The sequence below is a fragment of the Carlito syrichta genome, unplaced genomic scaffold (genome assembly GCF_000164805.1).
Source record: "Carlito syrichta isolate Samal-C Ts95f unplaced genomic scaffold, Tarsius_syrichta-2.0.1 Scaffold91562, whole genome shotgun sequence".
Classification (NCBI taxonomy): Eukaryota; Metazoa; Chordata; class Mammalia; order Primates; family Tarsiidae; genus Carlito; species Carlito syrichta.
Window position 1 is genome coordinate 221,948 of NW_007035658.1, and position 13,491 is coordinate 235,438.

General features: G+C 41.2%; 1 protein-coding gene across 2 annotated transcripts in view; it reads right to left on the bottom strand.

Annotated features, from left to right (window-relative positions):
* Positions 1–13,491, bottom strand: part of SNAP23 (synaptosome associated protein 23) — a 48,355-nt gene that overhangs the window by 5,287 nt on the left and 29,577 nt on the right. For both annotated transcript variants that reach the window (XM_008059335.1, XM_021712938.1), the window contains 3 exons: positions 13,054–13,102; positions 11,619–11,736; positions 819–977 (listed from right to left, as the gene is read on the bottom strand). In XM_008059335.1, the coding sequence (XP_008057526.1) occupies positions 819–977; positions 11,619–11,736; positions 13,054–13,102 (326 nt within the window). The remainder of the gene's footprint in view (positions 1–818; positions 978–11,618; positions 11,737–13,053; positions 13,103–13,491) is intronic.

The following is a 13,491-nucleotide window of genomic DNA, read 5'->3' on the forward strand; positions in this document are numbered from 1 at the left end:
AGCAGCGGGCTCAGGCAATCCACTCACCTCAGCCTCCCAAAGGCGTGGGATTACAGGCTGAGCCACCGAGCCCAGCTGTTTTAATAGTTTTTATGGTTGCTTTTACCTAAACAGAGTTGAGTAACTGCAATAGAGACTGTATAGTCTGAAAAATTTGAAACACTGACAGTTTACAGATATTTTCACAGGAATCTAGCTTACCCCTGCTCTGGATGATACATTTAAAAAAATATTTTTACCGGTCGGGCACCGTGGCTCACGTCTATAATCCCAGCACTTTGAGAGGCTGAGGTAAGAGAATTGCCTGAGCCCATGGGTTTTGAGACCAGTCCAGGTAACTTGGTGAGACCTCATCTCTATAATAAATCAAAAAATCAGCTGGGCGTGGTGGCATGTGCCTGTAGTTCCAGCTACTTGGAATGCTGAGACAGAAGGATCACCTGAGCCCAGAAGGTCGAGGCGGCCATGAGAGTGCCACTGCACTCCAGTTTGGGTGACAGGGTAAGACTCCAACTCAAAAAAAAATAATAATAAAATAAAATAAAATAAAATAAAAATATATATATACACTTACAACATACAGCAGTAAAACTACTTCAGTAACTTGGAAAGTACTGAAAAAGCATAAAGTTAATTCTATCATCCAAGGGCAAAAACCACAATCAACAATTTGTCAGAAGGCAGATTTCAAATGCATTTTAAAAAATGGAATAAGTGTGATTTCTATTAGATGAGTTAGTGTTTATGTACCGCTACACACTGTACCCTAAGACATTCATCAGGAAAGGTCATAGAAATATCAGGAGGAGCTGGCTTACCGTTTAATGTATCCACTGCTGGCTGCTCCTGTAGTTGGTTGCTGAAGCTGACCATTTGTTACCCGGCCTGGCTGTTTAGATACCACATTGCTAGGTGAGTTGTCTCCACCATCTCCCCATGTTGCTTTATAGGCCTTACCAGACTCAAAGTTCTTTGTTCTTTGTAAGAGTCAGGAGCGTAGAGAGATATCAAAGATCAGGAGAGAGAGAATTGTAATTATTAGTGATTGTTACCTTCAGGATGACCCAAACAACTTTTAGTAGAAAAGCCGCATAAATCTAGATTATCTATATACTACACTCCATGGCAAGATGGGATAGGAAAAAGATAAATTATGTAAACCCACTGACACTAAAACATTTTTAAAAGGTCCAAACACCACTTTTCTAAGATCTTTGCAGAATGTGGTGGCTCACACCTGTAATTCCAGCACTTTGGAAGGTGGAGGCGAGAGGACTGCCTGGGCCCAGGGGTTTGAGACCAGCCAAGGCAACTTGGTGAGACCTCATCTCTACAATAAATCAGAAAATAAGCCAGGCGTGGTGGCGCACTCCTTTAGTTCCAGCTATTTGAAAGGCTAAGGCAGAAGGATCGCCTGAGCCCAGCAGGTTGAAGCTCTGGTGGCCATGAATGTGCCACTGCAATCCAGCATGGATGACAGAGGGAGACTCCAACTCAAAAAAAAAAAAAAAAAAAGATCTTCACTAAGCCGACAGCAAGTAGCAAAATGCAATCGTTTAACTATTCAGTTTCCCTTAACCTCCAGCACTCTCCACAAAAGAGGTCAATGGACATTTCTTTAAAAAAAAAAAAATCTCTTAGGAAAGGTGTTCTGTGTTCTGAGATGTCTTAAGGGGTTCCTTGAAAACTTCTCAGAGGGATAGAGCAAGAAGGCTGAGTAGGTAATACTTTGACCCCAGCTGACTACGCTTATTGAACCAGAGTAGTTTCAGCTGATCTGTTTTTTAAAGTTAGAATTTTGTATGAAAAAAAAAATTTTTTTTGAGGCAGAGTCTCACTCTGTCGCTCAGTCTGGAGTGCAGTGACACACTCATGGCTACCGCAACCTCGACTTACTAGGCTCAGGCGATCCTTTCACCTCAGTCTTCCAAGTAGCTGGAACTACATGCACGTGCTACCATGCCCAGCTAATTTTTTGATTTATTGTAGAGACGAGGTCTCACCAAGTTACCCAGGCTGGTCTCAAACCTCTGGGTTCAGGCAATCCTCTTGCCTTGGCCTCCTAAAGTGCTGGGATTATAGGCTTGAGCCACCGTGCCTGGTTTGTATGAAAATTTTAACAAGCCTTCTTGAAAACAAGCAAGCAATATATTACAAAGGAAAGGCATGAATAATTTCCAAATTGGACAATCAGTTGAGGCTGTGGTGGGGGTGAGCATGCCACTGCATTCCAACCTTGGCAACAGCATGAGACTCCAATTCGAAAAATAACAGATAACATGTAAAATTTCTCTATAAATCACTGAATAAATATTTTTATTCACTGGCTTAAACCTCAGCGTGACCCTCAGTTAACAGATCATGCCTGTAAGTGCACAGATTACAACTTGGCATGTTTCTTTTGACCCATTAGTATTTCCTAGCTTTGAGATCTATAGGTAGCTGAATATAATTGGAATATGGTTACATAAAAAACTTCTAGACCCAGGCTGTTTTAGTCTACAGTAAGAAAGAATGATTATAATCTGCAACAGGATAGTTTTGTAAAATAAAATGTACAGCTCCTTCCAGGAAGAAACTAACCTTCATGAAAAAATGCTTACGAAAATTTGTGATAAACTTTAACAAGATCAAAAACTCTATCTGGAAAGTTAGAGTTACATCTAGACAGGTGACAGATGTTAGTTTTGAGAAGTAATTAATAATATTTTTATTTTTTATTTTGAGTGAGAGTCTCACTCTGTCATCCAGGCTGGAATGCAGTGGCACGCACACAGCCACTGCAGGCTCGACTTGCTGGGTTTGGGCGATCCTTCCGCCTCAGTCTTCCAATTAGCTGGAACTACAGGTGAATGCCACTACACCTGGCTAAATTTTTGATTTATTGGAGAGACCAGGTCTTGCCAAGTTATCCAGGCTGTACTCAAACCCCTGTGATCAGGCACCTCACCCCGCCTCCTAAAGTTCTGTGATTACAGGTATGAGCCATCAAGCCTGGCTCATTAATAATATTTAATAATAACTTTTTTCATTTAATTTATCATTCTAAAATGGCAAGTTTGAAATAAGAATTTGAAATTTCCCTTAAGTAATTCAAGAAGCTGCTATTAAGCAAGAACAATAAAATGGCAAGATACAAGCACAAAAACATTAACAATTTTTTTGGGGTTTGGTTGTCATCAACATTAGTAATAAGTGAATAAAAAATAGCAAAAAGAAAGCCAAATATTAGTTATTACTCCATAAAAGGGATTAAATAAATACCAATTGTAATATGAGTGTGAGAGTGAATGTATATAGGTGTGTGCTTTGGATGGTGAAGCTAAGGAAAGAAGAAAAAAGAGGGCAGGAAGCAAAGGGTTGAAATCAATATTTAATTTTTTAAAACATTTAATCATAGTCTTCATAATTCTTATAAAGATCTAAAATTATGAGCAAGTCAAGCCGGGCGTGCTATAATCCCAGCACTTTGGGAGGCGGAGGTAAGAGGATTTCCTTGGTCCAGTCAGGGGTTTGAGAGCAGCCTAGACAACTGGGTAAGACTTCGTCTCTATAATAAATCAGAAAATTAGCAGAATGTGGTGGCGTGAGCCTCTGGTTCTAGCTACTTAGAAAACTGGAATGGTCATCTGAGCTCAACAGGTTAAGGCTGCAGTGGCTGTGAGACTGCACTCCAACCTGGGTGACAGAGTGAGACTCTTACTCAAAAAAAGGAAAAAAAAGAGCAAGTCAGACATTATAATAAACAGTAAGCTGATAAAAAAGTTAACTTTAATGAAAAAATTAAGATGTAAGTTTTGTATTAATTTAACATGAAATCATAGCAAGTTAACACATGATATAATAGGAATTATGAAACAGATTGTAAAATAGGTAGAGAGGAAAACCTTATTTTTTAAAAAAGAAACTCGATATAAATATATTTGAAGTTTATATATCACCTTGTTCCAAATACGATTTAAGATGACTAAACTGGCAATTAATTCCTTAATTCGATAGTGACCTAACTCATGGAAAATCCAAATCATTAGAAGTAACACTTCAGGGAGGAAATATTGACTCAGGAACCAGAACAAAGTAGAAAAACTTAATGGAAGATATGATGCTGAAATCAAAGTCCTAAGAAGAGTGATGCATTTAGCCTGAATTAGAACTAGACTATAGTAGCTATCTCAAAGATCAAGCTATTTAGAACTTCTCAGGAAACTTCAGAAGTATTTCTATTGTAGTAATCTTAAATGTTATTTAACAAAAATTTGGTTATCATAGCCATTTGTCAAAAGACAGTATTATAACCTAAGATCCTTTTGTCAAGTCCATATTGTTTTGTCAGACAGCACCCATCAAGAACAAATTCACTTTACATTACACAACACAGTACAGTTTTTGAGACAGTCTCCACCATTCACAAAATCCATGCACATGCACAGAAAAGCCATTTGAAGCATCACCTTTAGATAGCAGGTTAGCAGCTCAAACTGCGCCACAAGACTGCATCTTTAAGTTCCCTTTGATCAGTTACCGGCTTCTGATGTTAAATCTTCATTTTTAGTAAGCAGATTAGAAAGGAAGAGATTAGGTGAGAGAATGAAATGCAGAAAATAGTAAATGCCAGTCAAATAGAAAGAAGCAAGTTGAGTTTTAAAAACAATGCATTCAAATTCCTGCCTGGTTTCATAGAAACAACCAACGCCTGAGAACCTAGATAAAAAGAAAAACAAGAAAACTATAGCACACGTCAATTTTCCTGAGATTGCTTGGGTGATAATAATATTTTCTAAAATTATAAAATATAATATGAGAGAAGGCAAAAACTAATGGAGACATTGTGAAACCTCCTTTCTTTCTTGAGAGACTACAAATTTCTTACTTATATTATGAATTTTATTTACATCGTAACTTTTTTTTTTTTTTTTTTTTTGAGTTGGAGTCTCACTCGGTCGCCCAGACTGGAGTGCAGTGGCCGCTCCCAGCCACCGCAGCCTCGCCTGCTGGGCTCCGGTGATCCTTCCACCTCAGCCTTCCAAGTAGCCGGAATTATAGGCATGCGCTACCACGCCCGGCTGATTTTTTGATTTATTGTAGAGATGAAGTCTCGGTGCCCCGGTGGGTCTTGAACCCGCGGCTCAGGCAATCCACTCACCTCAGCCTCCCAAAGGCGCAGGATTACAGGCTGAGCCACTGAGCCCGGCTACAACTTTTAAAAATCCTTTTACGAGTCTAACTCTCCCACCAGCCAACAAGTTTCTCAAGGACATTCAATCAATAAGTATTTACTGAGTATATACTATGTATCAGATACCATGTAAGGCATAAAAAATACAGTAATGATAAATGAAACAGGGCCAAAAGTATGCTTTATTCATGTTTGTATCTGTGAGCAGGAGGGAGGAAGCACTCAACTACTGAACGACACATTACACAATATTTATTTTAATCATTCAGAGCTGAATTTTTACATCTCAATATGACATAAGATTGGAATAGTAGAAAAACTATAGTACCAACTTTGAACTTCTCTAGTAAGTGGTCCAGCAATACCAACTTGTCTTCAAACTATGTGTCATTATATTAGATTTCATAAGCACTTTATAAGACAGGCAAGACAGAATATCTCTGGTTAAAATGGAACATCAGGTGGTTCAATACTCTGAGATTTTTCATTTTTAAGTTTGTTTTCTTTTAAACTCTCATTAATTAGAATTACAACTTAGTTACTGTCAGATACTTAGGATTTTAAAAATAGAATGTGTGCTATTTTGCTTTTAGAATTCAAATGTAGGACACTAACAGAATGGCACTTATTCACAATTTTAAGGTTTAATCCTAGTGGTCTGTTATTAAATTCTAGTAGCCTTTTAGAAAGAATTAGCTATAGTTAAAACTCCCTTATAATACAGAGTTATTTTAAGTAAAGCTATTTCTATGTCTTATTAAAAAAAAAAAGATTGCCGGGCTCGGTGGCTCAGCCTGTAATCCCGTCCTTTGGGAGGCTGAGGTGAGTGGATTGCCTGAGCCCACGGGTTCAAGACCCGCCTGGGCAGCGAGACCTCATCTCTACAATAAATCAAAAATCAGCCGTGCGTGGTAGCACGCGCCAGTAATTCCGGCTACTTGGAAGGCTGGGGCGGAAGGATCACCGGAGCCCAGCAGGTCGAGACTGCGGTGGCTGAGAGCAGCCACTGCACTCCAGTCTGGGCAACGGAGTGAAACTCCAACTCTAAAAAACAAACAAACAAACAAAAAAAGATTTACTGATCTGGCTTCAAATAATCTCACTGAACAAAAGAAATCTCAAAGAACTAATTTACTTAAGATATTTTCTATACATCTATACAAGACATTTTCAATATATCTAACAACAGCAACAACAAAAAGGTTCATTATTTTCTTAGAGTCAAGCAATGCAGGATACAGTTAAAATCAAGGACTCAACCTGTTTGTTTTTTGTTTTTCTATTTTAGAGTTGTGGGGTACAAGTGAGGGCTTGCAACTTAAGTAGGCTGCATGCAGGTGAAGTTTGGACTTCTAGCTGGCCCTCTCTACCCCTGGTAGTGGAACAGTTACCCACTGTATTATCACGCGCCCCGCTCCATCCCCCAACTGTGCCCGGAGACTGCCAAACCCACCCTTGTGCTAATGTGAGAACATGCAGTATCCAAGATGGCCACTGGGAAGTCGTCAAATTGCACCTCTGATTGGTTTTGAATCCCAGCTCTTCTACTTGATAGTGTAGCATCTTTGTGCCTCTGCTTCCCCAAATGTAAAATGATGATAAGAGTATCTATTCTCATATTGCTTCATGATTAAATTTAAAGTGTTCAGAATAATAGTTTAAATTAATATACAGGCTGATAAATGTCATCCAAAACCCTTGGATGTAAGATGTTTTGGGCAGTACCACATAATCAAATAATCAATATATATATATTTTTTTTTAGATTTAAAAAATATAGTTTATTTCAAAGTAATTTAGAGAGAGAAAGAGAAGGGAGAGAGAAGCTTCACCTCCTAAAGGTGGGGAAGGGGACCAAAGCCAGGAAGCATGGTGACAGCCATAGCTCAAAGAGCACATAGTCACACCAGAGTCTAGCAAGGCAATGGCCCAATCATCAATATTTCTGCAGGAAAACAAATTAATATTTACACTGAGTGATAAAGACTATAAATAGCTTCAGGTTTTTGGTGTTTTTTTTTTTTTTGAGTTGGAGTCTCACTCGGTCACCCAGAAGTACAGTGGGACGCTCACAGCTACCCAGCGTCGGCCCTGTTGGGCTGTGGCAATCCTTCCACCTCAGCCTTCCAAGTACCTGGAACTACATGTGTGCGTGCTAACACGCTCGGCTAATTTTTGATTTATACTAGAGACGAGTTCCCGCCAAGTTCCCTGGGCTGGTCTGGAACTCGCAGGTTCAGGCAATTCACTCACCTCAGCCTCTCAAAGTGATGGGATTACAGGTTGAGCCACGGAGGCCAGCCAATAGATTCAGTTTAAATGTAATTTAAACTGAAGCCTAATGAGTTGTGGCACCATTATGGAAAAACAAACAAACCCTGGCTTTCAGAGTGTTTTAGACTTCTGAATGGCAAATAAGGGACTGTGGGATTGGGTTGTTACTATTACTACTAGTATTAATCCTAGGTCTTTTACTAAGAGGACAAAGATCCCATGTGTGCCTTTGAGAAGCTCATGTTATGACTATTCATAGGATAAGCCTAACTGAAACAGATTAGCAGATAGGATTAGAAAGATCAAGACACATAGCCGGGCGTGGTAGTGCGCGCCTGTAGTTCCAGCTACTTGGAAGGCTGAGCGGAAGGATCATCAGAGCCCAGCAGGTCGAGGCTGCGGTGGCCGGGAGCGGCTACTGCACTCCCGTCTGGGCGACAGAGTGAGACTCCGACTCAAAAAAAAAAAAAAAAGAAAGATCAAGGCATTAGCAAGAATGATAGGAGACACAGCTGAGGACAAAAGATATCAATTTGGCCAAGGGCTAAATGGAATAAAGAAGACATAGATGGAAGAAATGCAGTGACAATCAGACAAATTTTTTTTTGAGTTGGAGTCTCACTCTGTTGTCCAGGCTGGAGTGCAGTGGAACACTTACGGCCACCGCAGCCCCAACTTGCTGTGCTCAGGTGAGCCTTCCACCTCAGTCTTCCAAGTAGCTGGAAGTACAGGCGTGCATCACCACACCCAGCTAACTTTATTTATTTTTTCTGGAGATGAGGTCTCACCATGTTACCCAGGCTGGTCTCGAACCCCTGGGCTCAGGCAATCCTCCTGTCTCTGCCTCCCAAAGTGCTGGGAATACAGGCGTGAGCCACTGCGCCTGGCAACAGACATCTTAAACTAGGATACCAAGGATACCAGTCTCTTCTCAGGGAACAACTGTTTTAATTGCCCCTGAGATTCCATCTCTTAAGAAGCACTTTCTCCCCAGCACTTTGGGAGGCCAAGGTGAGAGGATTGCCTGAGTCCGTGGGTTCGAGACCAGCCTGGGCAACATGGCAAGACCTCATCTCTACAATAAATAAGAAAATTAGCTGGGTGTGGTGGTGTGTGCCTGCAGTTCCAGCTACTTAGAAGACTGAGGCAGAAGGATCACCTGAGCCTAGCAGGTAGAGGCTGCAGTAGCTGTGAGCAGCATGCCACTGCACTCCAACCTGGGCGACAGGGTGAGACTCTGACTTAAAAAAAAAAAAAAAAGCACTTTCTCTTGACCCATGGAGAAAGGGGTCTGTTGAGGTCAGAAGGTGAAGAATGCTTCAGGACCATACTCTATCTTCTCTCTCACCAGTATCCAAAAAAAGCCTGCTTACACTTGGCTAGGATACACAACGAGAAATAAAAGTAATACTACTATAGATCCATTTCTCACCTTCTATGATATTAGGCCATTTTAGGATTCACTGCTTATGAAAAAACCCCTGACTTAGAGCTGATCTTGCTCTAGATTCTAGAAAGGACTTCCTCCTAGCTCTTCTCCTAACAATCTCAAAAAAATTCATCTACTTCCTCATCTCTGTACTCCTCCGAGAGGGCAAAAGGAACCTAGGAGAAAGGTACAAGTAAGTTTGCAAAACATAATTTGAATAAAATAATCTGTGCATTTATAATTTGTTTAAAGTAACTTTTTAAACTCTGACTGACAATTCATAGCTATTAAAATACAGACTTGAGCTGGGCTCGGTGGCTCAGCCTGTAATCTCGCGCCTTTGGGAGGCTGAGGGGAGTGGATTGCCTGAGCCCACGGGTTCGAGACCCGCCCAGGCAACTTGGTGAGACCTCATCTCTACAATAAATAAAAAATGAGCCGGGCGTGGTAGCACGCGCCTGTAGTTCCAGCTACTTGGAAAGCTGAGGCGGAAGGACCCGGAGCCCAGCAGGTCGAGGCTGCGGTGGCCAGGAGCGGCCACTGCACTCAGTCTGGGCAACAGCGTGAGACTCCAACTCAAAAATAAAATAAAATAAAATAAAATACAGACTTGCAGTGAGTCAACCAGGGCCTAAACAGGTAAACAGACCTATATTAGAATAAAAAGCCAATGGACAAGACTAGAAAAAACACTATGAAATCTTAACTTCTCATGGTCAAAACAAACACTAAAGTTGACCAATAAACAACTAAATTATATTTTCTCTATGAATAGTGTAGAAAAATGCTGTTACATGAAAACATTTATCTGGCCAGGCACAGGGACTTGTGCCTGTAATCCCAGCACCTTGGGAGGCCAATGTCAGAGGATTACCTGAACTCACGGATTAAAGACCAGCCTAGGCAACTTGGAAAGACCTTTTCTCTACAATACATTAAGAAATTAGCCGGGTGTGGTGGCATGCCTGTAGTTCCAGCTACTTGAAAGGCTAAGGCAGAAGGATCACCTGAGCCCAGCAGGAAGAGGCTGCAGTGGCCGTGAGAGTGCCACAGCATTCCAGCCTGAGTGAGACTCCAACTCAAAAACACAAACAAAAAAAAACTTTCAGTGCATAATCATTCAATCTTCAGACACTGTCATTTTAACTAAAAGCAAAGTTCAAAGTTGTTTTGTTAATCACTCTTTTAAAACAAAGATAAACTGCTTCTAACAGAACGAAAGACAATGGTTAACTGCCTCTGTCTAAACCTCATCTTTGACTGAATACATACAGTATTTGTCAACACCATGGAGTATGGTTTATCCAAAGATAAGTAAAGAATTTACACATTCACAATAAAGTCACCAAAAAGAGTGAATTTATTTGTCTCAAGCATAATCTCATGCATTATACAAACATGGTTTGAAGACCCTTCATTTCCTAGTCTACTGCAGACTTCAATGATCAGTCTTCTATGATCCTCCCTTTTTCATGTTTCAGATACAGTCAGTTGATTTAAAATAAATTCTGTTTGAATTGCATTTTCCTCTCCATTCTCACTGATAAAAATCTTAATCTCACAGGTTAGATTACACAAGGGTTTTTTTTTTTTTGTTGGAGTCTCACTCAGTCGCCCAGACAGGAGTGCAGTGGCCACTCCCGGCCACTGTAGCCTCACCCCACTGGGCTCCGGTGATCCTTCCGCCTCAGCCTTCTGAGTAGCCGAAATTACAGGCATGCGCTACCATGCCCAGCTGATATATTTTTTTATTATTGTAGAGATGAGGTCTCGCCAAGTTGCCCAGGCGGGTCTCGAACCCGCGGACTCAAGCAATCCATTCACCTCAGCCTCCCAAAGCGCGGACTACAGGCTGAGCCACTGAGTCTGGCTCCAGCTAATTTTTTGATTTACTGTAGAGATGAGGTTTCACCAAGTTGCCCAGGCGGGTCTTAAACCCGCGGGCTCAGGCAATCCATTCACCTCAGCCTCCCAAGGCACAGGACTACAGGCTGAGCCACCGAGCCTGGCTCCTATCAGCTCTTTAGCTTGGCATTCAAGTGCCTCTGCTACATACTTATATCTTATTTTCTACTTCTCCACTACATGAATCACGCAGCTCAGTTAAGTCAAACTCTTCCTTAATCTTTATTTTGAACCTTCCATAGGTAATGCCCTCGCTGCTCCTCCACGTTCATTCAAATTCTTCTAATCATTCAAAGTCTAACTCATGTCCTACCTTTCCTAAGATGTTTTCCAGCCAACCTTTATCAGTTCTGTACCCCTAGCCTTAGTCAATATCATATGACCTAAACATTTTATTTTTTGACATTCTTTCACATATATGTAAACACATAGTAAGTCTTTTGAAGACAGGATCCAAGTCCTTTACTCCCTTGACCATCCCTCATGTGTCTATCACAGAATATACTTTGTTCATACTCCTCGTCTGAAAGGAAAAAACACTAACTCTATCATGCTCTCTGTCATCTAGATATATATTTCCCAACCTTTCCATGCAATACGACAAATTGAAATTGAGACTTGTTTCCAGGATTGGTCAAATTAAGCCATGGTTTTCAGTGAACATGCTCTATTTGCATGAAATGTTAGATCTCCCTGAAGGAGAAATATCTTAAGTTTATCTAATAAAGTCCCTCATTTAGGCTTTGTCATACTTCTGACCTTATTTGGGAGAAGGAAGATAGGCCCCTACCACTCGTTTATTTATTTTTAAAAAGTCTTGATTTATCAACTCACCTATTACATGGGCATACACAAAGGCCACAGCACTTGTTGAGTTCTGTTAAAGTCTTCTCTGCCTCTCTCATGTCTTTATTTATTTGGTCCATGCCTTCTTCTATGCGGTTTAGTTGTTCTAAGAATAAGTTGTAGAAGTTATATTTTGTGTTCCATTCATAGTATCAACCAGAAAATGCCATTACTATGGGACAGTGAACTTCAACCTTGAATTTACCAATAACCCACCACAGTGAAGTATCAGAAGACATTAAAAGCTGTTCAACATGAAAACAATCTTTCACATACTGACACTGAGGCACCTGGCCTCTTATTGCAGAAAAATTTGTTCTAAGACAATCATACACTTGGAGCAAATGGGGCTTATTTATTTTGTTTTTGTTTTTTGTTTCACTCTGTCACCCAGGTTACTGGTCCCAGTCATTGCAGCGTTGACCTGCTGGTCTCAGGTGATCTTTCCGCCTAAGCCTTCCAAGTAGCTGGAATCACACGCATGGGCCACCACGCCCGAATGATTTTTAAATTTCATTGTAGAGATGAGATCTCGCCATGTTGCCAGGCTGGTCTGAAACCCTGGGGTTTAGGTAATCCTCTTCTCTGCCTCCCAAAGTGCTGGGATTACAGGCGTGAGCCACTGTACCTAGCTAAGTGAGGGTTATTTAAAGAACATCCCTAGCTGGCTTGGTGGCTCAGCCTGTAATCCCACGCCTTTGGGAGGCTGAGGTGAGTGAATTGCCTGAGCCCGCGGGTTCAAGACCCCCTGGGCAACTTGGTGAGACCTCATCTCTACAATAAATCAAAAATCAGCCGGGCATGGTAGCACACGCCTGTAGTTCCAGTTACTGGGAAGGCTGAGGTGGAAGGATCGCCAGAGCCCAGCAGGTCGAGGCTGAGGTGGCCGGGAGCGGCCACTGCACTCCAGTCTGGGTGACAGAGTGAGACTCCAACTCAAAAAATAAAAATAAAAAAAATAAAGAACATCGCTACAACCAAGTTAAGTGCACTCTGACCAGACCAAATCCTCATAATTTCTATTATTTAATAGGCTCAAAACCTGAGGGCTGTCAAAATACTAAAAAAACTAGACTAGATTATTCAGGGCCAACTCTAATAGAATGTTTCTAAGCTCATCCGAACCTAGATCTGTTTTAGGACTTAATTTCTGAGGATGATGAAAGAATATCATAATGCCTAATGTAGATATGACCAATGCACACAATAAACCACAATGGCCTAGCATATACTTGGTATACAGCTGGGCATTGTTGCCCCTCTCATAAATATGTAACAAACATGATATAATTCAAATCAGAAAAGAAGTAAACAAAACTCCTATCTTACAAAGGTTGAACCTTATATGTGGTTGGTTAATTTGACAGAGCCTTTTGGCATTGTTAAGTCAAATTAAGAGTTTCTGCCAGTGACTTTAACTCACCCCCTTGCTCATCCAGCATAGTGATGGTCTTGATTCCTGCATCCTGAGACTACAAGAAGGGGAGGGGGAAAGTCAATAGTACGACAAAACAAAGCAAAAACAAAATCTACAAGGACTGATAAGTAGCAAGACAGAAACATTAGAAACCAAGTTCTCAGCTGGGCTTGGTGGCTCAGTCTGTAATCCCACGCCTTGTGAGGCTGAGGTGAGTGGATTGCCTGAGCCCGCGGGTTCGAGACCCGCCTGGGCAACTTGATGAGTCCTCATCTCTACAATAAATCAAAAAATTAGCCGGGGGTGGTAGTGTGCCTGTAGTTCCAGTTACTTGGAAGGCTGAAGTGGAAGGACTGCCGGAGCCCCAGCAGGTCGAGGCTGCGCTGGCCGGGAACAGCCACTGCACTCCAGTCTGGGTGACAGAATGAGACTCCAACTCAAAAA